General features: G+C 48.4%; 1 protein-coding gene across 3 annotated transcripts in view; it reads left to right on the plus strand.

Annotated features, from left to right (window-relative positions):
* The first annotated feature begins 1,034 nt into the window (after positions 1-1,034).
* Positions 1,035-26,896, plus strand: part of NRDE2 (NRDE-2, necessary for RNA interference, domain containing) — a 38,958-nt gene continuing 13,096 nt past the window's right edge. For 2 of the 3 annotated variants that reach the window (XM_012724481.1, XM_004681628.2), the window contains exons 1-8: positions 1,035-1,116; positions 10,707-10,815; positions 11,789-12,019; positions 15,507-15,656; positions 20,953-21,403; positions 22,227-22,632; positions 23,324-23,457; positions 25,475-25,595. In XM_012724481.1, the coding sequence (XP_012579935.1) occupies positions 1,053-1,116; positions 10,707-10,815; positions 11,789-12,019; positions 15,507-15,656; positions 20,953-21,403; positions 22,227-22,632; positions 23,324-23,457; positions 25,475-25,595 (1,666 nt within the window). In that variant the 5' untranslated portion in view covers positions 1,035-1,052. The remainder of the gene's footprint in view (positions 1,117-10,706; positions 10,816-11,788; positions 12,020-15,506; positions 15,657-20,952; positions 21,404-22,226; positions 22,633-23,323; positions 23,458-25,474; positions 25,596-26,896) is intronic. The other variant, XM_012724482.1, reaches the window with a different exon arrangement.

The following is a 26,896-nucleotide window of genomic DNA, read 5'->3' on the forward strand; positions in this document are numbered from 1 at the left end:
CCTTGAATCATGACCTTGAATGTGGAAAGGTGTCATTTAATTCATATTAGTAATGTACCTCTAATTATATACAGAGTATGTTTCTGTAATTAATGTAAGACCTTCAGTAACCCCAGTGCCATTAGTTCTAACAGAAGTAACAAGAATTATCAACGTCTAACACTTTTTCTACCTCTTATTTTCCCATCTGTCAAAAAGGTCTTTTTGCAATATTTCCTATCATAATAGTAATGAGGTAATATATACACTTGTTTGATATGTCTCTAAGGTCTTTTAACCTATGGTAATCTTCCATCCCCTTAAAACCATCGGTGTGAAGAAACTGAGTTATTTTCCATAATTCCCCACGTTCTGGATTTGGTTGATTACTTCTAAACCTGTAAGTGGTATGAACGCTTTAAATTGTTCCTTATTTCTCTTTCTGGTAGCAGGCTTAATTAGATTCTGCTTCCAATTTTTAAAACGTACTTCTTAGGCAGGTAATGTATTTTCTAACTAGCCAATAGCTTTGAACCTGGCAAGATCACAAATTCTTTGGTATTCCTAAAATATACCCAACAGTAAACCAACTGAAGGCTGGTTATGTCACAAGCTTTTGAGTTGGACTGGCAGCTAACTCACGCGACAGCTAACTTTCACGTGGAAGTGAATACTCTGCACAATATCATGCACTTTATCTATATCTTCTTTTAACCTTTTCAAGATTTTGCAGATGATGAAACTAAAGATTGGAGTTTGATTAACTTGACCTAGTAGCAAGTAATGGTGTAAGTTCAGAGATCGAACTGGATTCCCAACGTTCTACTCTTTCTTTGCTCTGAAAAGCTCCAAGTCCCAGTCTCCATAACTTCCAGTTCTGAAGAAAAGCGGGGTACCCAGTTTCGACTCGCTCCTTTCCACCTGCCGCGCCCCGACTCGCCTGCTGTTCGAGCCGCAGCCATGACCAGGAAAACTACATTTCCCAGCCTGCACCGCGATGGCGAAGGCCTCACTACCGGCGGCCGCTCCCCGGCGCCATTTCTGTGAAGGGAACGGCGGTGCGGCCTGTGATCATGGCGCTGTTCCCGGCCTTTGCGGCCGTTAGTGAGGCTCCCGATAGCGGGAGCTCCAGGAAAGGTAAGCACACAGCAGGGTGGAAGGAGACACACGGCGGGTGCAAGGCGCAGTTTCTCGGGCGCAAGTCGCGGCCCTTATCTTGCGTTTGTTTATCCACTTGTATCCCAGAGTTCTTCGCGCGCCGCAGAGCCTTCTGGGAAGGCTCCTTCTTCGTCCTCACGAGTGGCATTTCTGTGTCAGAGAAGGAGAAAGGCCGGGGACGGGTCCCGGACAGGGACTTGGGTGTTAGCAACTTGCTGGTTCCCATTCTTTCTCCGAGCTTCAGAATCTGCACCTGTGAAATGGAAATGATATTTCACCTCTCAAGGAGACTCCTGATGCAAAGGCTGGGGATTCTTAGTCGCATCTTTCCTTCCTGTTTCACGCATTTCTGAACGGCTTGTGGAAGTCATATCTTCTCGCAAACATCGAGCTAGGGAGTTAGGATCCGGAGTCTCATCAAGCACAGTTTTTCTCTAGACAGGCACAAGCTGGTGGGGGAAACAGCTGACGTTTAAGGGTCGCCTTTCTGCAGGTGTTGGTATTACTTTTTACTTAAGCCTCAACATTCCTCAGGAGCTGCAGTTAGAAGTTGAGGCACATGGTGAATTGTAATTTAAAGTAACCTAGAATCCTGCACCTTACGTGGCAGAACTGATTGTACCCGGCACCTCTGTTACAACCTCTCAGGGCCCCTGCACCTCTGTTTGGGTAACAGGTCTCATTGTAATTCGTAGATGACGCCTGTAAGTTTGGTCGTTCTTGACTAGGCTGTAACCACGTGATGTTTAGTTCCTAGTCTGCCCAAAATGTAGTAAGTAGGTGTTCTATAAATATTGGCTTAAAGTACAGTGCAGTAGTAGGTACTTAAAAAAAGAACAGTACATGGAAGGATGTCTTAAGTGACACCAATGGATTACAGGAATAATGACTTGGTGGAGATTTCAGAGACTACACAGGAGTTAACTTTTGGGAAAGGTCTTCAAGAGAGTAGTCGATATATACAATAGCCCAAGGGCATTCAGAGACATGCAGGAAGGAAAGCAAGAAATCTATACTGAAAACTGCAAGTAGTCCAGTTTACATGGAAATACAGAGGCATACAGAGATGTTTATAAAGAGGAACCTTGGTGAAAGAGACTGGTAGCGAGGGGTAATGACTTGAATGACAAGTCAGGAGTTCATCCTTTTATTTTGGGAGTGAAATGGTTATTCTTTTTATGTGTCTTAACTGGTACTTATTGGCCATCTGGGTTTCCAGCACTGGGATATGCAGAAAGTACTATTTATTTAAAAATTTAAAGAGCATTATCACTCATAATAAAATTACTATTCTTTAATATTACCTAGTTTTCTTAATCAGTGTTCAAATACAATATATTGTCTAAAAAGTGGCCTATTTGTTCAAGTTAGGACCTAAATTTGCATTTTGTGGCTTTGTCTCTTAGGTCTCTTTTTAATATAAATTAAATTCATTTTCCCTTGTGATTTGTTAAGGAAACTGGGTCATGTTTGCTGTGGACATTTCCTGCCAAGTATTCATGATGTCTTTTAACAAGCTTCTCTATCCCAGTATTGCCTAAACTGATAATTAGGTCTAGAGAGTTAAAACAAGTATACTTTTTCACATTGAAAATAACCTATTAGAATTGCTCTGAATCAAACTAGAGGGATATGCTCTCATTTTCTTTTTTAGTGATAAGATTAATGCATGGTTTCATGAAGAGTCTGACTAATCCATTATGAAGTTGACCATCAGCTTTTTGCAGCCATTCATGATTATTGCTTAGAGCCATTATTAAATGGAAGTTACAGAATGGTTAATTTCCAACTTTAACATTTCTCTTATATTTATTAGCATCCACTATTATATCCAAATCTTTTTTTTTTTTTAACCACAGTCTTAGATCGCCCAGACATACAGTTCAAGCAGGAAAGTCAGGAAGAATACTTGATTTTAACAGTTTTCAGAATAACGATTTGGGAGTGTCTTCCTTGTTATGATTCATAGAAAAATATTTGTTGGTCATTCAGTTGACCACAGTATGTATTCCTCATACATCTGATTGATCTTCATCCATAGTTTCTGGCTCCAAGCTCCCAAAGCCTTGGAATTTCCTATGAATTGAGAGTGACAAACTGTCTCCTGTTATGTTAGGTGACTTTTGGGGAAGCACTAAGGATGGAGGCTGGTTGCCAGGTGAACCAGTCTTGGGATCAGGAGGTTGGAACTTTCAGTCCCACCTGCAGACTCCTGGGAAGGGGAGAGGGAATGGAGATTGAGTTCAGATTGAATTCAGCTGCCAGTGGCCAGTGAGTTAGTAAGTCAGGTCTGTGTAACAAAGCCCCCAAAGAAGGGGACTTCCAGGGTGGCGAGCACTTGGAGGCTTGAGGAGATAGCGCCTTGGGGAGGGCCTGTGCGCAGGGGCTGCTGGCTGCGTCTCTCACTTGGTGGTTCCTCAGTTATGTCCTTTGGAATAAATTAGTGCTCTAGTGAGTAAGTGGGTTCCCTGTGTTCTGTGGGTGGTTGTAGCAGATTAATTGAACCCGAGGCACAGGGGTCACAGTCAACCTCTGATTGGTAGCTGTCTGGTCAAACACACAGGGCTTTTGGCTGGTGCGGGATGTGACGGTCTGGGGCAGTTGAGCATTTAGACTGTGGGATCTGATGTGACCCCTGGGTGGTGGCAGAACTGAGCTGTGTTCTTCCACACACTCCTGGAGTCCAAGAATTGCTCGTTGGGCTTTGGGGACATCTCCAACCACATGTTGGTTGAAATCGGGTCCTGGAACCCTAACAGGGTCCTCAAAACATTATAGAAGTGCATTTTGAACTCATAGATTTCTATATATTTTTTTAATTAAAAAATTTTTTTCTATTTATGCATACAGAACTGGGGTACAGGCCAGAGGTGCAGGAGCGGTGAGCGGATTCACCAGAGACAGAGTGGGGAGCAGAACAGGCCGACTGATTAAGTATACTGCTGAGGGGAGCAGTGGGCGGCTCAGGCGAGGCCTGCCATGCCATACGGGTTGACTCCAGGCCAGGGATCAAACTGGCACTAAAGCAGCTGTGGCCAGCTTGCAGTGCTGCGTCCTAACCCCTTGCGCCACCACGGAGGGCCCTGAACTCATGGGTTTCTAACATTTATCTTTTGATCCATTGCAGACTTTCCCCTAAGGCTTAAATCGCCCTGTTGTTGGCTAATGAGAGCCTAGTCAAGTTGGTGCCTGCATCTTTTTGATATGACCCAGCTGTCCTTAATCACTTCCTTGCTTTCTGGCCTAAAAGATGCCCAGAACCTACGGCTTACATGTCTTGTTAGGGCCTGGAATTGGTCGTTTCTCAAAAAACAAAAACACACCACACAAAAAACCAAAACCCTAGTTTCTCTTACTGGGAAATGGCATGGGTTTGTCAAAACCACAAATTGCCTGTTGGAAGTATTCATCGCTCTGGGCTGTCATTACTTTTAGACATTTTCAGTGGCCAGAACCGGGAAGAGGAAAATATAATTCATTTTGGTATGACCAATCCAAATTTAAGACTCAGACTTTTACTAAAGCTCTTTGCTTTCATATTTATATTTCTTTCCTCTTGTGCTTAGAATCTCAGTTCCTAATGCCACTAGTACAATTATGTATATTGACTATCTATATTATCTGTATATGTACCAATGTGAGTAATATTCAGTAGTTCAGTATTTATGGTTCTGTTCTTAAGACATAACACACAAAATGTGTTGTCAAATTACTGTGTTTAAAAATTACTTGAGGGCGCTCCCTGGTGGCGTAGCAGGTTAAAACACAGCACTAAGAAGCTAAAACCACTTCAGCATGAGTTCGATCCCCAGCCCTGGAGCTGACCCACATGGCGTGGCAGACCTCTCCTGACCCGCCCGCTGCTCCCCTCAGCAGTGTACTTCGTCGATCTGCCTGTTCTGCTCCCCACTCTGTCTGAATCCTCTCACTTCCTGCATCCCAGTTCTGTATGCATGAATAAATAAATCTTTTAAAAAAAGTACTTGAAATCTGTGTGGTTTGGTTACCATTTCACATACATAAGTTTGTTTTTAATTTTGGGGGATTACTTCTTTATCCCTTTTGATTTGATCATGTTTTATAATGTGAAGTATTATATGATTCTAAATATAACCCAGGTAAATTCAGAGGAAAAAGAGCTTCTATTTCTTCTCCTCCAAGTTAATTTAACCTCTGGGGAAGAAAACTTTTATTAGTCAATGATATCTTCCCCTCCCCACCCCACCCCCATGTTATGAGCAATTCCTTTCCCCTTCTTTTTCTTAAAATCACACTGTTCTGCCCTTTATCCTAAACCCTTTATCCTAGAGCTCACAATACAGCTGAGTATACAGATTGTTTCTTTTGATTTGTACACAACTCCAGAGTGTGTATGTCACCTACTTTATTCCAGCAGTCTCCTATTAAGGACGGTTGGACTATTTCTGGTCTTTTGCTATTAGAAATAGAAGCTCTGGGCCCCTTTCCTATGGGTCCCCCCAGAAAGTGCCTCAGACTGTGGCAAGCCTTGGGGCCTCAGAGGCCCTGCTCTGGCTCAGCCCTGTTTGGCTGGTCATTTACCATGATGGGAGGGGTAATTTTGGGTGTTCAGTAGGAAACTACTCTCTTCTTTCTATTGCATACTAATTCTATTAAAGTTCTTTTCCATTGGAAAAAAAAAATAGAAGCTCTGTACTTGTGACCTTAGATTATAAAAATGAAGATGATAGTAGTAGTAGGTCCAGTGTTTCAATTAAAAAGAAAATTATATTTCTGGACAGGAAAAGCAGTAGCGAGGTGAGTGATATTCTGCTTTCTCTCTCTACATAGTGAGAGGTACGCCACGATTTAAGCAGGCATCGCTTTCATGAGGAGAAGGGGGGAGCTCAGTTCCGCAAGTCATTGCCTCAGCAGCGTGCACACAGGGCTCTTTTGTTAGGAGCAACGAGTCCCTTCGTCGGACCCTTTTAGTTTGTATTTTAGGATCATGCACTTTAAAACATAGGTTGCCTGGATAAGCCAGAAAGAAAAGGAAAAATACCAGATGGTTTCACTCACAGCAGGAGTATAATGGAGCAGGTGAGAAAATAATAATAATAATAATGAACAGCCATATACAGAGATATTTTATGGGATGGAGTGGGGAATGGGATCAAGAACAGTGGGGGGAGGGAAATGCACTGGACTATGGTGATGGCACACGGGGTCATTTGGTGATGGGCAGCCCATGGGGATTGCAGCTGAGATGGAAAAAATACACAATGATGTAAACATGAACTATTATGTTATTTAAAAAAAAACATAGGTTGCTTGGGAATCAAATACAAGGATAGAGTTTGGCTGCAAGATGGCTTCACAGTTCATTTAGAGCTGATGCAGTATCTGAAGTAGGCATATGATCCACAGAAGAAACTCAACTCCTTTTGCCCCCAAACTCCAGCCTGTTGTGCATCTTGTAGCCACAGATGAGAAGTTGGCACCCCCATTCACCCAAGCCAAAACTTGTCTCCCCCTTGCGCACATTCCCTTCTTCATCCAGTCTTTTCAGGTTACTCTTAAATTCATTAGTTTCCATTCATTGGCCACGACCGAACTTTTTGCCACCATCATCTCTTGGATTATTCCAATAATCTCCTAAATCATCGCCCTTCTTAAGTCCTGCCTCTCTACCCTGCGCCTTCACAGCCAGAGTTCATTTTAATTTTTCAATGGAATTCTGGTTTCTACTTCAAAAACATTTCATCATTCTAAACAAACAAAAGTAACAGTGCATTTGGTACGAAAGGTTGTCAATTGACACAGTGACTCTTCCTTGGGAGACAATGAAGCTAGTGAAAAGGCAGCTTAAACTGTGGCACTGGACTGAAGAACTCCAGACAGGCCTCACACCAGCTGACCTCCCTTTTTCTGCAGCTACAAATTGCAGCAGAACCTACCTCCCTACATCCGGAATGAAGACAGTGGCAGCTAAATGGACGCCCGCTGCAGGGCCATGGGCCCGGCCTTCCAGGGCGCACTCTGAGCTGTGGCCCCTTCAGAAGTCATGTTCCCCACCCCACAACCTCACCACCTTGCAGGGAGCATAGAGCATTTGTCTTTGTAAGCAGCAGTTTAAATACTGTGCCATTCACTGACCTAAATGCTTAACAGGCACTAACTCACTGAATCCTCACAACCCTCTGAGGTCGGTATTGTGAGGTTTCAAGAAAAGGAAACGGAAGCACAGAGCCAGTGAGTAGCTTGTGCACCATCACGTGGCTGGTAAGCCCCAGTCAGGCCGACTCAGGCTGGCTAGCTTCAGACTTGAGCACTGTTCTCTGTTGCTGATCTTTTCAACTCTGGATCTGATTTTGTCACTTGCTGGAAGCCCTGGAGCATCTCTCTCCACTGCTCTTAGGTAAACCCAGACTCTCTACTGCGTTTTGTTTTTTATTTTTTTTTAATTTATATTTTTTACATTATTATTCATTTTTTGTACAATTTGCTTTGTTAGGTGTAATCCCAGTAAAATTCCTACCACCAAGTCACCGGGAAAACACCGTAGTCTCTCGTGTTCTTCCTGCCACTGTTCCAATTCCTCTCTCTCGCCCTTCCTGCTGAATGTCTTTGATGCATAGTTGCCTGCTAATTTTGTCCTCGCCCCCCTCCTTTATTTATTTCTCCTATAGTCCTCTTATAAGTGAAACCATCTGATATTTTTCTTTTTCCTTCTGACTTATTTCACTGAGCATAATCCCCACCACCTCCATCCATGTTGCCGCAAATGGCAAGAGTTTATCTCTTTTGATTGCTGAATAATATTCCATTGTGTGTGTGTGTGTGTGTGTGTGTGTGTGTGTGTGTAACACACCTTCTTGACCCAGTCATCTGTTTTGGGACATTTAGGTTGTTTCCATATCTTACCTATTATAAATAGTGCTGCAGTAAATGTAGGGGTGCAGGTTTCCTTCTGAATTAATGTTTTTGTCACCTTTGGGTAAATTCCTAGGAGTGGAATGGTTGGGTCATAACTCCATTTTTAGTAACTTGAGACTCCGCCACACAGCTTTCCATAGTATTTGGACCAATTTGTATTCCCACCAAACTGATCTGATTGAGATGTTGTTCTCAAAAGATAAGTGATAAAAGATTTAAGTTCAATACCCAGGAGTTTAGTTTTTTATAAATTACTTTTTCTCATAATAGTCTTATATGGCAAGCCTAATTGTAACCAAAAACCTGTCTAATTCCTACTGGAGAGTCACATACTCTATGCTGTTTTGACATCCGAGTTTCTTTACATTTCCTCCAAGCTGTCATCACTATCCAGAATATTTTTATAAAAATATAATGGAATTGTTTGAGAACATCTGTCCTTACATATTGTTTGTTCCATCTTTTTCTTTGCTCATGAGAGCAAATTGTGGAATAATTGTGCTCGCAGTGAGCAGCAGCAGCTATTTTCACATCATACCCCTTGCCAGAAATTAGGCCCAGGAGGAAGGGAACCAACCTCAGAAGGAAAAGAGGTAGAAGAAAGATTGCTCCAACAGTTGCTTAGCACTTCTAGGTGAGAGAGACCTTACACATGACTTAATGCATTCGAACCTTCCTTTCCCCCCTCCTCCGTTATGTGGTGGAGATCACAGTACTTCCCATAGAACTTTGCTGTATTGCTTACATAGTTAAAGAATGGAAAAGCTTCACCCGGTGCCTGACCTGCAACTGACCCTAAGTGAGATGAGCCCTTTCCTTCCCCTTTTCCTGTTGCTTTTCATGTCTTCTTTGGGAATTTTCCTTCCTCTTTATCTTCTTTCCCAGAAATACTTATAAAATTCCTGCTGATGTGTGCCTGGCATCGCAGCGCTGAGGACATAACAGTGAATAAGACACAGAGCCTGTCATCATGAAGTATGATCCCCAGTGTCTCCTCACTGATACACAGTTACCCTCAGAGAATAGCTGCAGGATACCGGAACAACTTGGTAGCAAAAAGACAGTGCAATCCAAATATGGGCAAATAGCTGTTTTTTTTTTTTTTTCAACTATAATGGCCAATAACCACACGGAAAAGATGCTCAACATCACTAATCAGCAGGGAAATGGAAATCAAAACCACAATGAGACTACATCTTTTGCTGTAGCATGACTCTAATCTAAGAGACAGTAGCAAGTTGGCGACAATGTGGAGGAATTGGAACCCTCTTGCTGTGTTAATGGGAATGCAAAATGGTGCACCCAATTCCAAAACAACCTGGCAGTTCCTCAACATTCTAAGCCAGAGTTAACCATGTGGCCCAGTAGTTCTGCTCCCGGATAGCTACTTAAGTGAAAGTGCAGTCATATAAAAGTTTGTACAGGAGTGTCCATAGTGACATTACTCATAATAACCAAAGAGGTAAATACCTGAGTGTCCATCAGCTGATGAATGGGTTGAACCCTTATCCAGCCCGTGAAATATTATTTAGCAATGAAAAGGAATGAAGCACTAATACGTGGTATAGCATGAATGAACATTGAAAAACATTATGCCAAGTGAAAGAAGCCTATTGCAAAAGAACATTTTGTATGGTCTTGTATATTTTAAATGTTCAAAAGAGACAAATCTGAAGAGACGTAAAGATTAGTGGGCTGAGAGGGTTAGGGGAACAGAAAGTTGGTGATGGAGAAAGTACTAGTAGGGATATAGGTGGTGAAAATTTTCATCATTTGGGGTGATAAAAATGTGCTAAAATTATTTTATGGTGATAGTAGCCCTCTTCTAAATATACTAAAAACTTTTGAGTTTTGTACTTTTAATGGGCTATGCATTCCAGTTCAGTATGACGGAGAAACATGTAATTACCCTTCTCTGCTAATTTCATTTCATGGGTTTTCCTCTGCAGGGGAATGTGTGGTGACCTCCTGTTTGAAACAGAGCGGGACAAAATCCAACCCCTCCTTGGGTTCCCTTGCTGCTTCTATTCCATTTTTTATATCTTTCCTTTACTGTTGAGACTCCTAAAAATTAGGAAATAAGTAATTTAGAAAGAGTAGATTTCAGAAGGGTTAGAAATTGATGGTTAAGCATAAAAAAAAGTTTTTCAGCACTGAATCTTACCATTCAATAATGCTTATTAATATCTTGTATAATTTTAGCACTAATTAGAGAAGTTGACACCTTGCATTTTTATTTTCAAGGAGAAATGAATCCTATTACAATGAAGGGCTTATGTTATTATCCTAAGCTAGAGGATATTAGAATTGTATATAAAGAAAAATCTCTTCATCTTTGATATTAACATTGAACATAGTGGCTTGTGTGCACGATTTGATTTTTTTGACTTTTGGGGGTTGTCTGGGTCCAGTGTGGTGAGTGGCAGCTCACGCCCTTGGGAATGTGGGATGTGTGAAGCCTCGTTGCCTCTTAGGTCACACAAACGACGTGGCTCTTAGGCTGTGGCACAGCCCTGTGCCTGTGAAATAAATATGACCCGGATTCCCTTCTGCTTCTGTGAACTCTTCAAAGTGTCTGGCTGTGAACGAGGATGTCAGCTGATAAGGTGGACGTCCTGCCTTAGAAATACTGATCTGATGTCAGGTCTCCGCCCGCTCCCCTTTTGCCTTTGCAGAACTGGATTGGCTGAGCAACCCCAGCTTTTGTGTGGGTACCATACCATCTCCGAGCCCACAGACTGAGGAGGCCACGGGCCCTGTGTCCGAAGGGCCGCTGCTGACAAGGTAGGATCTTCGGTGGGTGGATTTGTGCTCCTTGCCAACGTACTGGGCCGTAGCCCAGTTTGAGGGCTACTCGGTGGGAAACCTTGTCATTAAAGAGCCAAAAATACTTCCTTTTACTTGCAGTAATGAGGTGATCTTTGGATATTTTCCTTTACCTCACACTTATAGATTATTCCTTTTTTCCCCCTTTGCGTTGCCGTGGCAGGTATGTGACACGGTTACTACCAATAATTAGGCCGTGAGGGAAATGCGTCGTTGTGGTTCTCAGGCAACTTTACTAACCTCATTAGTAACCTTCAGAATATTGTAATTCAGGTATTTCTTCCGTTGAATTTCCAACACTTTTATAAAAGTCAAAGAAGCTCTTAGAAAATAGGACAGAATCTCACGAAAACCCAGGAAGAGCAAAATGGCACATCTCTCTGCCCAGCTTTGAAAGAATTTTGTTTTAGATCATTGACTTGAGAAATGAGCTTTTGCAAATTTAGACAAGATGGTCTCATTAACTTGATGAATCCTGGGAAGCCATGTACTCTAAAGGCTTAAGAAGTGTTTGGAAATTGAGAAGAATTGATGCATGAGAGGGGAGTTGTTTGGAGCTACCTCATGACGAGGAATAAATATTTCATTAAAATCTTTAAAAACAAGGACCAGAATTAAACCATTTTTTGGCAGTAAGTTCATGCTGACATGATACACTGAAAATAAACCAATATTTAATGAGGTACCTGGTAGATTACTTTCACTTAAAAATGTCTAGATGTGACATTTTTGTTTTAGAAGTGATTGAATTTCTTATTTAACTCTTAATTCTTAAGGTGGGTTATAATCTCTGAGGGCCATATATAACCTATGACCAAATAGTAACTCTGTGGCGACATTTTTAGAACCCTTCTACATATTTATTTTATTTGCATGTTAACATTCTCCTCAGTTCTTTTTTGAAAATAATTCTAATGATTTTTCCAAAAAGAAGTCCTCTGAAATCAGAGTCTTCGGATGAAAGTGACTTTAACAAAAAGTTCAAACACACAAGCCGAAAAAAGAAGAAAGAGAAAAAGAAAAAAAAGCAACATCAGCGTCACAAGAAGACCAGGAGGAGACACGGGCGGTCGAGCAGCAGTGGGTCTGAGCCTGACGCTGACTCTCCAAAAGGCAGCTCTGCCCGTAGCACTGACCGTAGGAAAGAACCAGAGAAACCAACGTAAGTTATTTATTCCCAAGTTCCTACGAAACTTGATTTTTTAAAGATTTATTTTATTTATTTATGCATACAAGAACTGGGGTACAGGCAGAGGTGCAGGGGGCGAGAGGATTCACCAGAGACCGACTGGGGAGCAGAACAAGCAGACTGACTGAAATCCACAGTTGAGGGGAGCAGCGGGCGGGACAGGAGAGGTCAGCTGCGCCCTGTGGGTCAGCTCCGGGGATCGAACTTAGTCCTCAGTGGCTGAGGCTTTACCCCCGTGCCACCAAGGAGGCCCCCTCCTATGATAGTTTAAATTTTCTCCCTTGGTGGTTGTCAAAAGTCAGACATTGAAATGATTGAGCCAGTCAGTCAAGATGGAGGCAATAAAGATCTAGTAAACCTCAGGCTGAAAAAAGTCAGTGAATGGTCAAAGTTAAAGAAAAGAAGGAAGCAGTCCTTTAAAAAACTAGGCCCCTGATTTGATTTGAGAATGTTTCTCCGACGCAGTGACGACTGTGTCAAAATTGGACTCGCCAGCAGCCTGGGGGACGCCTGAAAGGCACACGTGTGCCGTAGTGGCGGGCGCCGGCCGTCGCAGAGGCCGGTCCGTGAGGGTCCGCGGCCTGCAGCTGGCAGAGGGCACAGGGATGTGCCCTTCCCCCATGTGGCTCCCTCAGTCCCTCCCCGCGCTGAGGTGTGTGTCCTCTCTCCCCGCCCCCCAGCCCCCTCCCACCTCTCATTCACACCCGTTAGAACCACAGGTCACGGCGAAGTGTAGTCTTGACCCCAGAGTTTCCTTTCCCTGGGGGCCGCCTGCTCCCTGCCTTGCACAGTCGTCCAAGTCGTTCTGCGGAAAGGTCCAGGCAGGGATACTCGGGGAGCCTGACGTCTCGGCTTAGCCTAACGCCTTGCTGCACGGGGGCAGCTTTGCCCTCGCTGTGACAGGCGCTGTGTCGTGCGACTGCCTGATCGATTCCTCGCTTCACTTTTTTATTTCCTTTGCTCATGTGACCCAGAAGAGAGAAAATTTGTTATCTAGGCTCTGTCGACCCCTGAGGGGTTATTTGCATTTGCTGTGTGTTTGGAAGTCCTGCTGATGGCAGTGAGAGCTGGCCTGGAATCCAGCCTGTAGATTTCCCATCAGTGAGGCGAACTCCGCCAGCTGGTGGGACCCTTCTGTCATCAGAGCAGAGCTGGGGAGCCTCACAGGCCTCTGTGGCTCAGAGGCTCCAGGCGTACTTAGCGCTCTCTGCCTCTCAGGTCCCATGCCCATCACCCAAGCCTGCTCCCGGAAAGAGAATAAGGAGTCGAGCAAAAGGTTCTGAATTGGCTCGGTTTTGGTGGGCAGGCACCATGCCCACCTCGCTCAGCAGCTGGTACAGGCCTGGGACACAGCAGGCATGCACTGAGCACCCTGTGTTTGTGAGTGACCGAATTGGTTATTGATATTCTTAGTATGTCTTCAGTGCAAAATGCAGTCATCGTTGTATCCTCTGAAAACTTACCTCCAGCTACTTGTCTTTTTTTTTTTTTTTATAGCTAAGGAAAATGTGTTTTAAAGGATTTCCTGAAACCACACAGGAACTAGCATTCAAACTTGAAAGATAGTTATTTTCAGCCTCTGCTTACCCACGTCAGAAGTGAGCTTACAGCCTTTTGATAGTTCCATGATGCAGACAGCAATTTTAACTTCGCTGCTATTTTGCAGACTATCCCTGTTAAGGTCAAAATAGATCATTCTTGTTCTTCTCTTTGACTTTCTGACTAGTCATGTCTGTAGTCTCTTCCTGGGAAGGTGACCTGGAAGAATTGCTTGTTCCTATAGAGACAGGACTAAGATATTAGTGAGTTATCAGGATCTTTCCGTGATGTCAGGAAAGGGGGTTCATAGGGTGTAGTGCACCATGTGGGACTCTATTTCAGGGTGATCGAGGGACAAGCTCCCCAGAGGCCACAGCTCCTAATTGCCCTCTGTTCCCAGGGTGGCTCCCGGGATGAGCCACCTGGTCGCCTTCAGGTGGAGGCAGACGCTTCCTTGAGCTCAACCTGGACCACATCCTGCCTTATGACCTCAGTACCCAAGAGAGAAGGGATAAAGGCTTGTTTACTCCAGGGGAGGCTGCAGCTGGCCCTTCTCCCTCCCTCCCTCCCAACTCCCCCCACTTCCCTTTACCCCACTGGCTTCCCATGTCTTTCTGTAAAGGGCCAACCTCTTCCTCTCCTTTCACTACTTACTCCTTATGGGTTATTAATTTTTTTTAAAGATTTATTTATTCATACAGAACTGGGGTACAGCCAGAGGTGCAGGGGAAGTGAGAGGCTTCACCTGAGACAGAGTGGGGACAGAACAGGCCGAATGATGAAGTACACTGCTGAGGGGAGCAGCAGGCGGGTCAGGAGAGGTCTGCCGTGTCATGTGGGTGACCTCCGGGGCCGGGGATTGAACTTGCACTGAAGCTGCTGCTGCTTGCTTGCAGTGCTGTGTCCTAACCCTTTGCACCACGAGGGAGGGCCCCCCCCTTATGGGTTTTATTGTTGACAGAAAACTGCCAGTGTTGTTCTGAAGGGGACGGTATTAAAATCACCACGTCCGTTTAACCTCAGATGTGTCATTCAACAAATGTTTATTGAATAACTACTTCGTGTCCCTGAAATGCCATTCCCTTGTGTTGCCAGCCAAGAATGATACAGAAGCCTCTGGAATCTTTATTTCTATCTGGGCACAGCCAAAGAGCAGGGATGGAACAATAGTTAATGGCTGTTTTGATGACTTCGGCAGCTTCTTGTGTCAGCAGCATTATGAACTGATTTTCTCTAGAGGAAGAAGGAGGTTAGATGCCAGCAAGGCCTTCCCTCCCTCCCTTGCCTCCTAGGCAGCGGCTCTGCTTGTGAGCTGGGAGTCAGCCAACTCACAAACTGGCTCTGGAGGATAAACGGGGTCTCACCTTCCAGTGGCTTCTCTGCTCTTTGTGTGGGGTCTCCCCCCGCACGGGCGACCCTCCCAGAGCCGGCCGGGCTGCCATGCCTGGGTGGACTCTGGGTGGCTTCTTTTTCCTCTTTCATTTGGAGTTGGAATAAATCATCTGAGTACTTTCAAATAAGTAGGGTGAAGTAAAGCTGACCCGCCTCCCCCAGCTGGTGTCAGTGGCTGGCACTGAAGTTTGGTTCCCTCGGCCTGGGACTCTGACAGGCCTCTTTGAAATCGAACTTAGCCGTTTAAATATGTTGAAAGAAAAAAAAAATATGTTAAAAGAACCTGGCTCTGCCAGGCTTATTCTGAGACCAGTTGTCTTTTTACCTGCTGACGTTCCATTGGGTGGTAGCAGCTGTTGCTGTCACGCCCCTTCCGAAGCCGGGGCCCCTGTCCAGGCTTGGGTGCACTCTGCTCTGGTGGCTGCCACGTGGAGTTTGAGGTGTCTGATTCTCTGCAAATGTGAGCTGTGTGGCTTGAACATTGCTAAGTGCCTCCCCTTTTTTTCCTTTCACCTTTATCGTCCCACAGTCAGGAAAATAACGCTGCTGCTGATGTTGGCCATCGCTTTGTTTGGCTTGAGGACGTCCAGGCTCTGACAGAAGAAACCTTCAGAATAGATAAGAAACCGGATCGTGCAAACTGGGAGTATAAGTCCCTCTACCGAGGAGACATAGCAAGGTACCGGGCGTCTGCAGTCTTTCCTGGTGGGGGAGCTGCTTTGTCCTCTGGACTCTGTTGTCTCTGTTCCTCCACTGCCGTTTACTCTCTGCTGGTTTTTGTCCACTGTGAAGTCATTCAGGCGTATGTCTTAGCTCACACTCTAAAATGAAAGCTCAGCCTTGACATCGAGACCCAGGTCGGGTTGGTCCTGTGCAGCGCTCATGCTTGGACCAGCCATCACAGAATATTGTTGGATGAGCGGGTCTAAAACTGCCTTGACATCATTACCTGTGGTAGCCAGAAGCATTCCGCCTCACCTGTGTGAGCCTCTCACTCACCCACACCCTGCACATGCCCTTAAACGCGACGCATGGAAGTGGCTCTGCAGAGTGCATGGCGCTCAGCAGCAGATGGTCCTAAAAATCAGTGATGTTTCCTCAGTAATGAATTTAAATTTTTTTTTGCTCTGTCAGTCAAAAACATTTCAATACTTAAACTCTTGAGGCATGTAGTACTTTGTAAGATACTTTTGGGAGCATAAAGAACGATGATGCACAATTTCTATTCCCAGACAGCTTATAGTTAGTGAAAATTGAGGATGGAGAATCAGCGAATGTAAGAGGGATAGAAGGTTCCCAAGAGAAAGCCTTGCAAATCATTGTCATTCTTGACAGGCAGTTTATTTTCTGACATTAATTTCAATTTTCAGTATTTCGCTGCACCTCACAAATTTTAATTGTCCTTTCTTTATTGTGACTCTGTAGCTCATCACATAAAGAATTCCAAACTAAAATTTCTTTGATCATGTGTGACAATGTTTATTTTTCAGTGCGTATTTATATGTATGTTTACACGCTATTTACCAAAACCTCATGGCTTAGGGTAAGTGACTATCATCATATTTAACATGCATTCTTGCATTTTTGAATTTGCTAAATGTTCCCTAAGGTCTTGTTTGATTTTCCTACCCCGCTGTAAGGTGGAAGACCCCATCTAAGATACTAGGGAATATCTTAGCAAGCCCCATTGGGCCTTAGGTTTGGACCACGACCCCATTCTCGGTCTCTCACGTGGCTTCATCTGCCGGAACCTTGCAGCTACCCCGTGAGTAGCAGACAAGTAAGGGAAAGGTCCAGGGAAGCTCAGGATCATACATCCGGGAAGCAGCAGATTTGTGGTTTGAGCTTGTGCTTCTTAGACTTCAGCTGTTCTTTTGCAGTCCGCGGTGGACATTGTCTAGGAGCCTGGCTCTGTCCGAGCCACCATCTCTTCATTTGGAAACTGGGCGTCGCAACTCCTGCTGTGCCTCATACTTACATAACACAGACATTTGAGAGAGAATTAGACATGGGTGTGCAGGTTTAAGAGTTCTTGTTTAGTAATAAAGGAAAGATGGTAACAAGAGTGGCTTGGTAACGAATGACCCAGGCCTCGGGAAGAGTAGAGGACACGCTCTCTAAGCTGCAGGGACACTGCTGTAAAGGTCTCGGCACTGGCGTGACCTCCTAGACGTGTCTTAAAGCCGCAACGACGTTCGTCTCGCCTGGATTGACAGCTGCACAGTTGTGAGTGTCCGGGACTAGTAAATTGGTGCCAGGGCACTCAGAGCTGGCCAGAGGACAGTGGAGGTGTTGTGACAGAACTGAATTTTTACACTTTCTGAGTGGGTCTCGATGCCATGAACCTTGAAGGAAGGTGAGCGATGTGGCCAGTGCTGTCCGGGAGGACAGGGCTTGGGGATATTTGGCCTGTGTCTGGCACAGTGTTATCTTTTAAGCTTGTTGGACTATCCTTTGGTAGGTGGATTGGCTCTGTTCGGTGTAACTTGGGAAGGCAGAGCCAGGACTCAGGAAGGGACGTACCAGGAAGTCAGATGCGGCCCCGTGTGAAAGCAGGGCCCATCGGCGGGCGTCCCGGCGTGCCCTGCGCGGTGCTGGAGCAGGCGGCGATCACGCTGGCTCTGTGGCTGGCTGGTATGACAGCCAGAATTATCTTTGGAAAATACCTCGGGGCTAAAAAACGATGTCAGAGAGGCTCCGCTTAGGAGCCAAGATTTATAAAATAAAAATGATATTAGCTTAAGCTTGTGTAGCCCTTACTGTGTGGCTGAGGAATTTACGTAAGTGGGCTGTGTGAGGACTCTTCTTAGGAGCTGCGTAAGTACAGTTTTTTGATCACCCCAGCAGTCCCCTGCCACAGGTGCAGGTGCCGACCTCAGTCTACAGACAAGCAGGTGAGGCATACACAGGGGCTTTGTTTCATTGGTAAATAGCCTGATGAAGGTCACCAGCTACTAAGTGGTATAGTCGGCGTTGGACCGGACAGCCTGACGCTGAGAGGCACAAGCGAATAGATTTGGGGTGGGTGTGGGGCGGCTGCGTGGCTCAGTGGGGGCAGAGCCTCTCAGGTTCGGAAGGGAAGTGTCTCCTCCCCACAGTCCCCCCCCCCACCTCTGCAGTCAGGTGCCCGCCTGAGCTGAGCTCCCGTGAAGTGAGTGTGTGACTGCCGCTCACTGGGACTCCAGGCCAGGTGGAGGGTCCCACCTCAGGAGCTGTTCAAGGGAAGACTACCAGGTTCTTCGACAAGGACTTTATAGGAGAAGAGCCTTCACTCGCTTAAATTATGTGTTAGGTCCTGTCTCAGCACTAAGACTCTAAGTTACATGATAAATAGGATGAGATTAAACGTCCATCAGTAGGATGTTTAAATTGTGGCAGAGTCCTCCAGTCAGGCAGTTTGAAGCCAATAAAATTATATTTTCTAATATTGCTGATAGCGGGAACTAAAAGAGGGTGTGTGGGTGGGTGGGTGGGGGGTGCCCTGCTGCAGCCCCCTGGGGTGAGCTTCACTGGGAGCTTAGCAGCATGGACAGGCGTGGTTTTCAGTGACTTCTGAGGTTGCCTGGTGAGGGTCTCGCGGGTAGTGGATGGCGGCCTTTGGGCCCAGGCATTCTCGCCCGACTTGCTACACAATGCCGCTGTGAAAGTCAGTTTTACACAATGCAGTTTTAAAGTCAGATAGGTCGGTAAATATTTTCTGAAGCGTTCTTGGAAACAGCTAAAATACTGCTGAATGCTTACTATTTTTAGTGAAAATAGTAAGGAAACATTACTCAAATAATGAGAACAAAGCTAGTTTTTTCCTTCAGACGTGTCCCCAAGGAGTGAGAGCTTTAGCTGCAGCTTCACGTCTTCGGGTAGTTTCTGGCTTATGGGGGGATGGAGAGATGGTGCCGGGTGCCCTGGGGAGAACTGGGCGGGGCAGAGGAGGTGAGAGAGAGTGTGGAGGTGTGGCAACTGTGCTCCCGAAGTGGGATTCATGCACTTGAGAAGTGAGGGGGGCGCAGGAGAGCTGGGGCGCCCTAGGAGGTGTGGGCCGGGCTGAGGTGGAGGCAGAGTTTCTGGGTGCTGGGGGAAGAGGCGGTATCTCTCTTGGGTCGCTCTTGCCTTTTTCTCCCCACAGCACTTTATTATGAAACAAATTGAAAATTCAGCAAGAGCTGGACAGTTACGTACTGCACACACATACTGGCCCCTACCTACATCCTCATTTTTTCTGATGCATTGCGGACGCCCAGACACTACTAAATATTTCAGCATTCCTATTGTTCACTAAATGCAGTCTTTGCTTAGTTTTTTCTTTTTGATTGAAAATTGCACCACATGTCTGCAAAGACGGCGGCTTCATTGACAGCTCAAAGGTGCTGGAGCACGTACATCTTCTCTGCCGAGAGTGCTCCGTGCGGCTGTATAACTGGACGGATCACGCCAGCTCCAGCGGCAGATGCTCTTCAGATGTCTCCACCGTCACTTTTGTCTGTTCTAGCATGTGTGTGCGCCCTCAGCTGGCTGCTCCCGCCAGGCAGGGGCGAGTGTTTGCCAGCCGCCTGTGGGCCTCCCTCACTGGTGGCTGCTGTGGTGGCGGCACTGAGCGGCTCCCGCACCTCGGGGCCGGCATCCGCCTGGACGCCTGTGCTCGCTCCAGACATTGGCTGCCGTCAGTGAGGCCGCCCAGAACACTCGCGCACACGTCTTTGCACTCATGTGGTTTTCCTTTTCCTTGGGTAAACACCTTGGAATAGAATCGCCGGGTCATAGGGCTGGTCTATGTTTAGTTTTTTGTTTTTTTTAAAGATTTATTTATTCATATGGAACTGGGGTGCAGGCCAGAGATGTGGAGGGTAAGAGGAGTCACCAGAGACAGAGTGGGGAGCAGAACAGGCAGATCGATGAAGTGCACTGCTGAGGGGAGCAGCGGGCGGGCCAGGAGAGGTCTGCCGCGCCATGTGGTCGCCTCCGGGGCAGGCGGGAATCGAACTCATGCGGAAGTGACTTTAGCTTGTCAGTGCTGTGCTTTAACCCACTGCGCCACCAGGGAGGGCCCTGTGTTTAGTTTCTTTAAGAGACACTGCCAGGCCTTTCCCTGAGGATTGCACCAGTTTACATCCCACCGGCAGTGTGCGGGCGCCGGGTGCATCTTCACTCGCTCACCAACACTGGGTATTGTCCGTGCTTTCGTTTTAGCTGCTTAGTGGAGCTCACGGTGGCTTTAATTTGCATTCTCTGCTGACCAGTGGTGTCGCTCACTTTGCCTTGTGCTTCTTGACCACCCTGTCTTCTTTCATGAAGTTGCTGTCAGATCTGCTGCTTTTAATCCTTTTAAATTGGATTGCTTGCGTGGCCTCCCCACGGGCACTGCAGCTTCCCTCGGCCCTGGCACAGACTGGGTGGCCCTTTGTCCTAGCTGGGCACGCCCACACGTTCCGGAGAGCGTTTCAGAGCCCGGCCTCTTTTTCTCTAGAAGAGAAAATGGCCAAATGTCATTTTATTTGGCATACTTTGTTTCAGAATGTAAAAAAGGATCTAGACTGTTCTGTTACCTTCTCAAGTGGGGACATTGCGTGTTATTAAGGAAAAGGGGATTGGTCTAGGTGACAGATGACCTATCACTGAAAGCCTCAGTGTTCTTAGCACGCGTGTGAGAGGGTGGCGTCTCCTGCCGTGCCCCTGGTGGTAGCCACGTCACACAGAGGAGGTGACAGTCCTGTAACTACGAAGCTCCAGGAAATGGAGCTTGCTAAGTTCTGGAAGACAGGCAGGATCTTAAATTCAGGAGGCAGCCCCGAAGCTAGAGGCAGGCAGAAAAAGTCAGTTGCTAAGCGTCGTACTTCTCTGCATAGAAACCATTTGAAGGTAAAGCGAGCTGGAAAACAGGCAGTCAACTTGCATAACGAGTTCGTCTGACGAGCTTCTAGTCACTCAGAGCTAGTGCGCGTGTTCCCTCAGTAACTTTTTTTTCCTCTTTCAAATAAAAGGTACAAGAGGAAAGGAGACTCCTGCCTGGGCATCAACCCCAAGAAGCAGTGCGTGTCTTGGGAGGGGGCCCCCACAGAGAAGAGGCGCTTGCACAGGCAGGTGGAGCGCTACTTTACCAAGAAGAGCGTGGGCTTACTGAGCGCCGACGGAGCTGCCGTGCGCAGCCGAGCGGAGCCGCCCCCCTCGGAGCCAGAATCCTTCATCCCCGTGAAGGACTCGGACGGCGTGGGGCCCCCCGTTACGACCTGGCTGAACCCTCTGGGCATTTATGATCTGTCCACCACGCAGTGGTTACAAGGACAGGGTCCTTCAGAGCAGGAGCCGAAGCAGCCGGACGCGCAGCCCGACCCGGAGAGCGCGCTTCTCAAGGCCAGGGTGGAGGAGTTCAACAGGAAGGTGCGGGAGAACCCCCACGACATCCAGCTGTGGATGGCGTTCGTTGCTTTTCAGGTAGGTTCGCTGTCCTTGTTCCCTCACCTTTCGGTGGCAGCCCCCATTTTGGGTGCTGCGGTCATGTACATTGGGGTGATTTGGAGCTCCCAGGGCTCCGCCAGGACACACTGGGTGGGCAGAAGGCAGCCCCGCCCCGAGCTTGCTGGGAGTCCCGCGAGCAGGCAGGCTGGCGGGAAGGGCCAGCGTGTCTGCGTGTCTGGGCTGCGCTGATACTGTGATGTGCAGTTGGGGGAGGAATGAGGGGATCCCCGGCCACCGGGAAGTGAGGAAGGGCTTGCAGGAGATCCAGATGGAATAGTGAAAGAGCGGGTGCTCCCCAGGTGGGAGAGTGTCCCCAAAGTGTGAAGAGAAGGTGCCAGATGCCCCGCTTGCCCAAGAGGGGGGCTGCTCATCGGGCTCCCCGGTAGGGTCACGCTCCCCCCACCCTCCACGGGCTCATCATAGCCCCTCCGACTTCTTTTGAACAACTCCTCAGACTGCCACCCTGCGTCCCACATTTAATTGGTCAAGTTGGCTCTTCAGAAAAGGTTTTCGTGGCATCACCTGCTAGATTTTGATTCATAAGTCTGTGCTAGAAACGACAGTAGACAGTACAGCCGAGGAAGGAAAGGCCAAACGCTGGTGACACGGGGCTGCAGAGCCTTTCCTTGAGTCTTTTCATCAAAAGACATTGTGACGGGCAAGCGCTCGTCGAGGAGGCCTGAGCCACCGGTCACCGTGAGCCGCGAGGGAGCATGGGGGCGCCAGCACGGCGGCGGCCTGAGGTTCCGGGGCCCCCAGGTTCTGCCTGTGTATGTGAGTTGGTGTCTTTGTTGTCGAGGACGAAGTCATGAAAAGCCCCGGCCTGTATGCCATCGAGGAGGGCGAGCAGGAGAAGCGCAGGCGGTCACTGAAGCTGACTCTGGAGAAGAAGCTGGCCGTCCTGGAACGCGCCATCGAGAGCAACCAGAGCAGCGTGGACCTGAAGCTCGCCAAGCTGAAGCTGTGCGCCGAGTTCTGGGAGCCCCCCACGCTGCTCAAGGAGTGGCAGAAGCTGATATTCTTACACCCCAACAACACTGCCCTTTGGCAGAAATACCTTTTATTTTGCCAGAGCCAGTTTAGCACCTTTTCAATCTCGAAGATCCACAGCCTCTACGGCAAGTGCCTGAGCACCCTGTCCGCTGTCCAGGACGGCAGCATCTTGTCGCACCCCGCCCTGCCCGGCACCGAGGAGGCCATGTTTGGTAAGAGGGTGCTGCGGGGCTGTGGTCGACAGTGAAGATTGAGCTCTGGTGTAGGTAGCGCAGGCCGGCCGAGTAGGCACTGCTGTCCCTCTGCGGCCGGCTGCCGGTGTGCTCTGAGGAAGCCTAGAGGGGGCTTGTCCAGCAGTGAGAACCAGGAGGCAGCGCCTGCGGCAGGTGCTGGCATCACTCCGGGCTTGAATCCCGGGTTTGCCCTTCACCCCCGAGTACTTCATTAACATCCCAAAATACAGCTGTCTTGCTCTGGAAACTAAGCATTTACCATACTGACACAGAGAGCTTCATGATGGCAAATGAAATTGCACCACACTTTAGATGAACGCTGGGCCTGCGAGGGAATTGCTGGCGAGCACCGCCATCTAGCGGCCAGCCGGGCGCAGCGCTTTGCTTCTGGTGAAAATCCACTGGGGTTTGTTTCTTTGCCTGGTTTTTCTTGCAGCGTTGAGCTTGGGCTGTTTGCTAGCCAGTTTACAGAGTGACCTTCGCCTGCTTCATCTGTGTGGTTTCATATAAAAGAATCAATAGGCGTTGATGATACGATTGCGAACCCTTTCAGGTCGGGGTGCGCTTGCGTTAGTTCTGCAGACGGTCGCGGTAACTAATTTCCGAGAAAAGACACTGTCTTGGTGCTAACTGTGCCCTTTTCCTGTGCTGCCGCGGCCCCCGGACTCAGCACTCTTCCTCCAGCAGTGCCACTTCCTGCGGCAGGCGGGTCACGCGGAGAAGGCCGTCTCCTTGTTCCAGGCCATGCTCGACTTCACCTTCTTCAAACCCGACAGTGTGAAAGACCTGCCCACCCAAGGACAGGTACCCCCGCTCCGGGCGCCGCGCCCCCCTCCCCTCTTCTTTCAGGGGGACTGTGGTGACGCGAGGGTGTGGTCGCCTCAAAGCGTCGTGCACACTGCATGCTGGCGAGCCTCGGAAAACCCCCAGCTAGAAGCACGAAACACGGGCAGGCGGTTATGTTTGTCCCTCCGAAGAGAAAGACTCGCTTGTGTCACTCTCCCTCTTGTTTGCTTTGTGTGGCTCCTGCCAGCTAGGGGGACAGCTGTCATGCCCGCCCCTGGGCTGTCCCTCCCCCGGCCTGGCCCCCCCCCACCTCACGTCCTGCGGGAGCTGAGTGAGAGGACGTGGCCAGTGCTGAAATGTAAAGCAGTGAAACAACTGTAGAGCTCCCCACGTGGGAAGACCCACTTTTCTCTTGTTTCCACTGAGTTAGATTCAGCTTCTTGCTCAGTGAAAGGGGCTGGTAGAAGGCAGAAAGGGTGTCTGAGCTTCTGGTCCGCTTGCAGAGGTCTCCCGGGAGAGGCTGGGTGTCCGTCTTGTGGCCGCTCCATAAACTCCCTGGAAAGATGTTTTGTCCTTATTTTTTCCACCCGTTTCCCCCCCACCTAGGCTATCCTGGCATTGGTAGATCTGGTGAGAGTTTAATAAGCCGGACAGCGTAGTTCTTTTATGACTATGCCTGTTGGAGCAGTGAAGCTCAGCCGAGCCTCCGGGGCACCCGCTGTGTGGTTGGGGGGAGCGTCAGGATCCGAATCACCCGCCCCCCCTTGTGGATGCTGCCGTGCTGCGAGCGGCGCCTGACGGGTGCAGCGGGACGCCCTGCTCGGGACCATGAAGTCAGGAGAGCCCGACCACACACTTGGGGCCTCAAAGCGCCAACAGCACGTGCAATTTCGAGGCATTTATCTGAAAACTTTGAAGTGAAGCTGTTTACTTGGTGACATTCCATATCTCCGTAACCGAGAGACCTGGGGCAGGAAAGACGTCAGGTAGCAGAAGCCGCAGTCCGGTCGCGCCGCTCTGTTTCTGCGGCACGAATACCTGGGCTGTCACCTTTGTCACACAGCTTTCAGGAAGGCACCCTTCTTTGTCTGGAGTGGGCTTTCTTGCCCCCCCTTATAGGAGCAAACCTGTCGCGGTGGGGGGGCACGCGCTCTTCTCTGCGCCCTCCAGAGGCGCCTGGTGGCTCGGGGTGGGCAGTCCAGGGCAGCGATGGAGGTGTCCTGCCCACTAGCCGCCCGCGCACAGCGCCACCCCCAGCACGAGTGGCCCCCTGGGGTCAGGCTGGGCGACCTTGGCCACGGCCCGCAGCGTGCCGGCTGGAAGCCAGCTTGCCTTCAGAAGGCGTCTACGGAGGCTTTCCCCGAGCAGGCGAGGGCCCACCGTCCAGTTCCTGTGGGTGGTGACACGGTCACCTGCCTGTTCCTTTCTGTGCTCATGTTCGGTCCCACGGGGATTCGTTTATTGCCAGCAACCTGGTCGCCACACACAGCACATCTAATGCCCAAGCAAGCAAGGGGTGCGGGTGTGGGCCCGGCCAGGTGCTCACCTTTTTGGTCATGGTGCCGTGTTCAGCTTTGCACCAGCTATTGGAACCAGCTTGAGGCAGCCGCGCCTTAGGGCTACAGTCGAATCCTCTTCCCCTTCCAGCATCTTGAAAACGGCACCTCTTCAGGTGTTGGGGGACCATGCAACTGGGGGCCCGCACTGTCCCTGCTTCGATACTGCTCCTCTCCCACCCGGCCCAGGCCCTCGTGATGACCACAGCTGGCCTTCGTGACCCATCTCGAAGTGTCCCCCGTCACTTGGCCGTGCTGTTGAATGTCACTCCGGGGTGTCACTGCCACGTGGCAGAGCAGGGCTGGGGCTGCCTCAGGCCAGAGAGTTGCTTTCTTTGTCTTGGGCTGTGTGTCGTGCATCGCCTCTGTACACGGAAGTCCGCAGACTCCCAAGCCCCTTGCAGGCGATCGGCACTGGTTTGCCCAGTGACTCGGCATTTTTGTGCAGGTTCGCTAACCTCCAGCTCTCCCCTGCACAGGTGGAGTTCTTTGAACCCTTCTGGGACAGTGGCGAGCCCCGGGCTGGGGAGAAGGGCTCCCGAGGCTGGCGAGCGTGGATGCACCAGCAGGAGCGCGGCGGCTGGGTGGTCATCACCCCGGGTAAGGCCCCGCGAGGGGGCGCGTCCCTCCCGGGGGAGCCGGGTGCTGCTGCTTCTGGAATTTGTTTTCCATTCTCTGTGATTCTTTGCTGCATGTAGGAGCGATTCATCAGTAGCTGAAGAACAGCGTGCAGATGTCAAAACGTCAAAAATCCGTGAAGTAGTTATCCTGGGAGAACAGTCTGCCCCTTCCCCTTAGTCTTGAAAGCATCAGCCCACTCCCTCACTGCTTCAGTACAGAAAGCCCTGGGACTTGAGTTCTCTAAAGAGAAAGTCATTTTCCATTTTTACACTGTTCCTAAAGAAATAATGGTGCTGCTCATCCGCACTCCCATCGTAGTGTGTATTTAAGACAGGCTCTTTGTTTTCTTGGCAATGTACAGATAACAGATCCTCTGAAAAATATTTGTCTTTTAGAAATACTATAAAATAGGCCTCCCTGGTGGTGCAAGGAGTGAAGTCTCAGCAGGATGAACTCCCTGCAGCCACTGCAGCAGGAGTTCGATCCCGGCCAGGGAGCTGACCCACCTGGCGCAGCAGACCTCTCCTGTCTCCCTCTGCGCCCCTCAGCAGTGTTATTTTGGTCAGTCCACCTGTTCTGCTCCCCACTCTATTGCTGGTCAATCATTTCACCTATTTGTGACCTTCACACCAGCTGTGTATCCGTGAATAAATAAAAATATATTAAAATAGGGCCCCCCCTGGTGGCGTAAGGGTTAGGATGCAGCACTGCAAGCCAGCTGCAGCTGCTTCAGTGCAAGCTGGAGGTGACCACAGGGTGCAGCAGACCTCTCCTGTCTCCCCGCTGCTCCCCTCAGCAGTGTACCTTGTCAATCTGCCTGTTCTGCTCCCCACTCTGTCTCTGGTGAATCCTCTCACCACCCGTGCACCACCTCTGGCCTGTGCCCCAGTTCTGTGTGCATCAATAAATAAGTCTTTAAAAAATATATTATAGAATAGTTATTGGCTAGCATTTGTATAACTGTCATCCCAAATGACCCCAGAGTGTTTTCCAGATTTATGCAGTTGGACAGTGCTGTCCAGTAAAAATACAGTGCAGGCCACATGTGCAAATCGAAATTTTCTAGTAGCCACTTAAACAAGCATCAAAAAACGGGAAGTTAATTTTGATAAAGTATTTTACTTAACCTGGTATGAGAACACCTTTCCGCACGTCATCAGCATTAAACAGTGGGTGAGTTTGCTCTTTTCCTTTTTACCTGAGCTCTTTGAACTGGCTCATGCTGTGCGGAGAGCACGCCTCAGCTCAGACTGGCACTCGGAGTGCTTGAGAGCCCCACT

The sequence above is a fragment of the Condylura cristata genome, unplaced genomic scaffold (genome assembly GCF_000260355.1).
Source record: "Condylura cristata isolate star-nosed mole 26May11 unplaced genomic scaffold, ConCri1.0 scaffold00013, whole genome shotgun sequence".
NCBI lineage: Eukaryota > Metazoa > Chordata > Mammalia > Eulipotyphla > Talpidae > Condylura > Condylura cristata.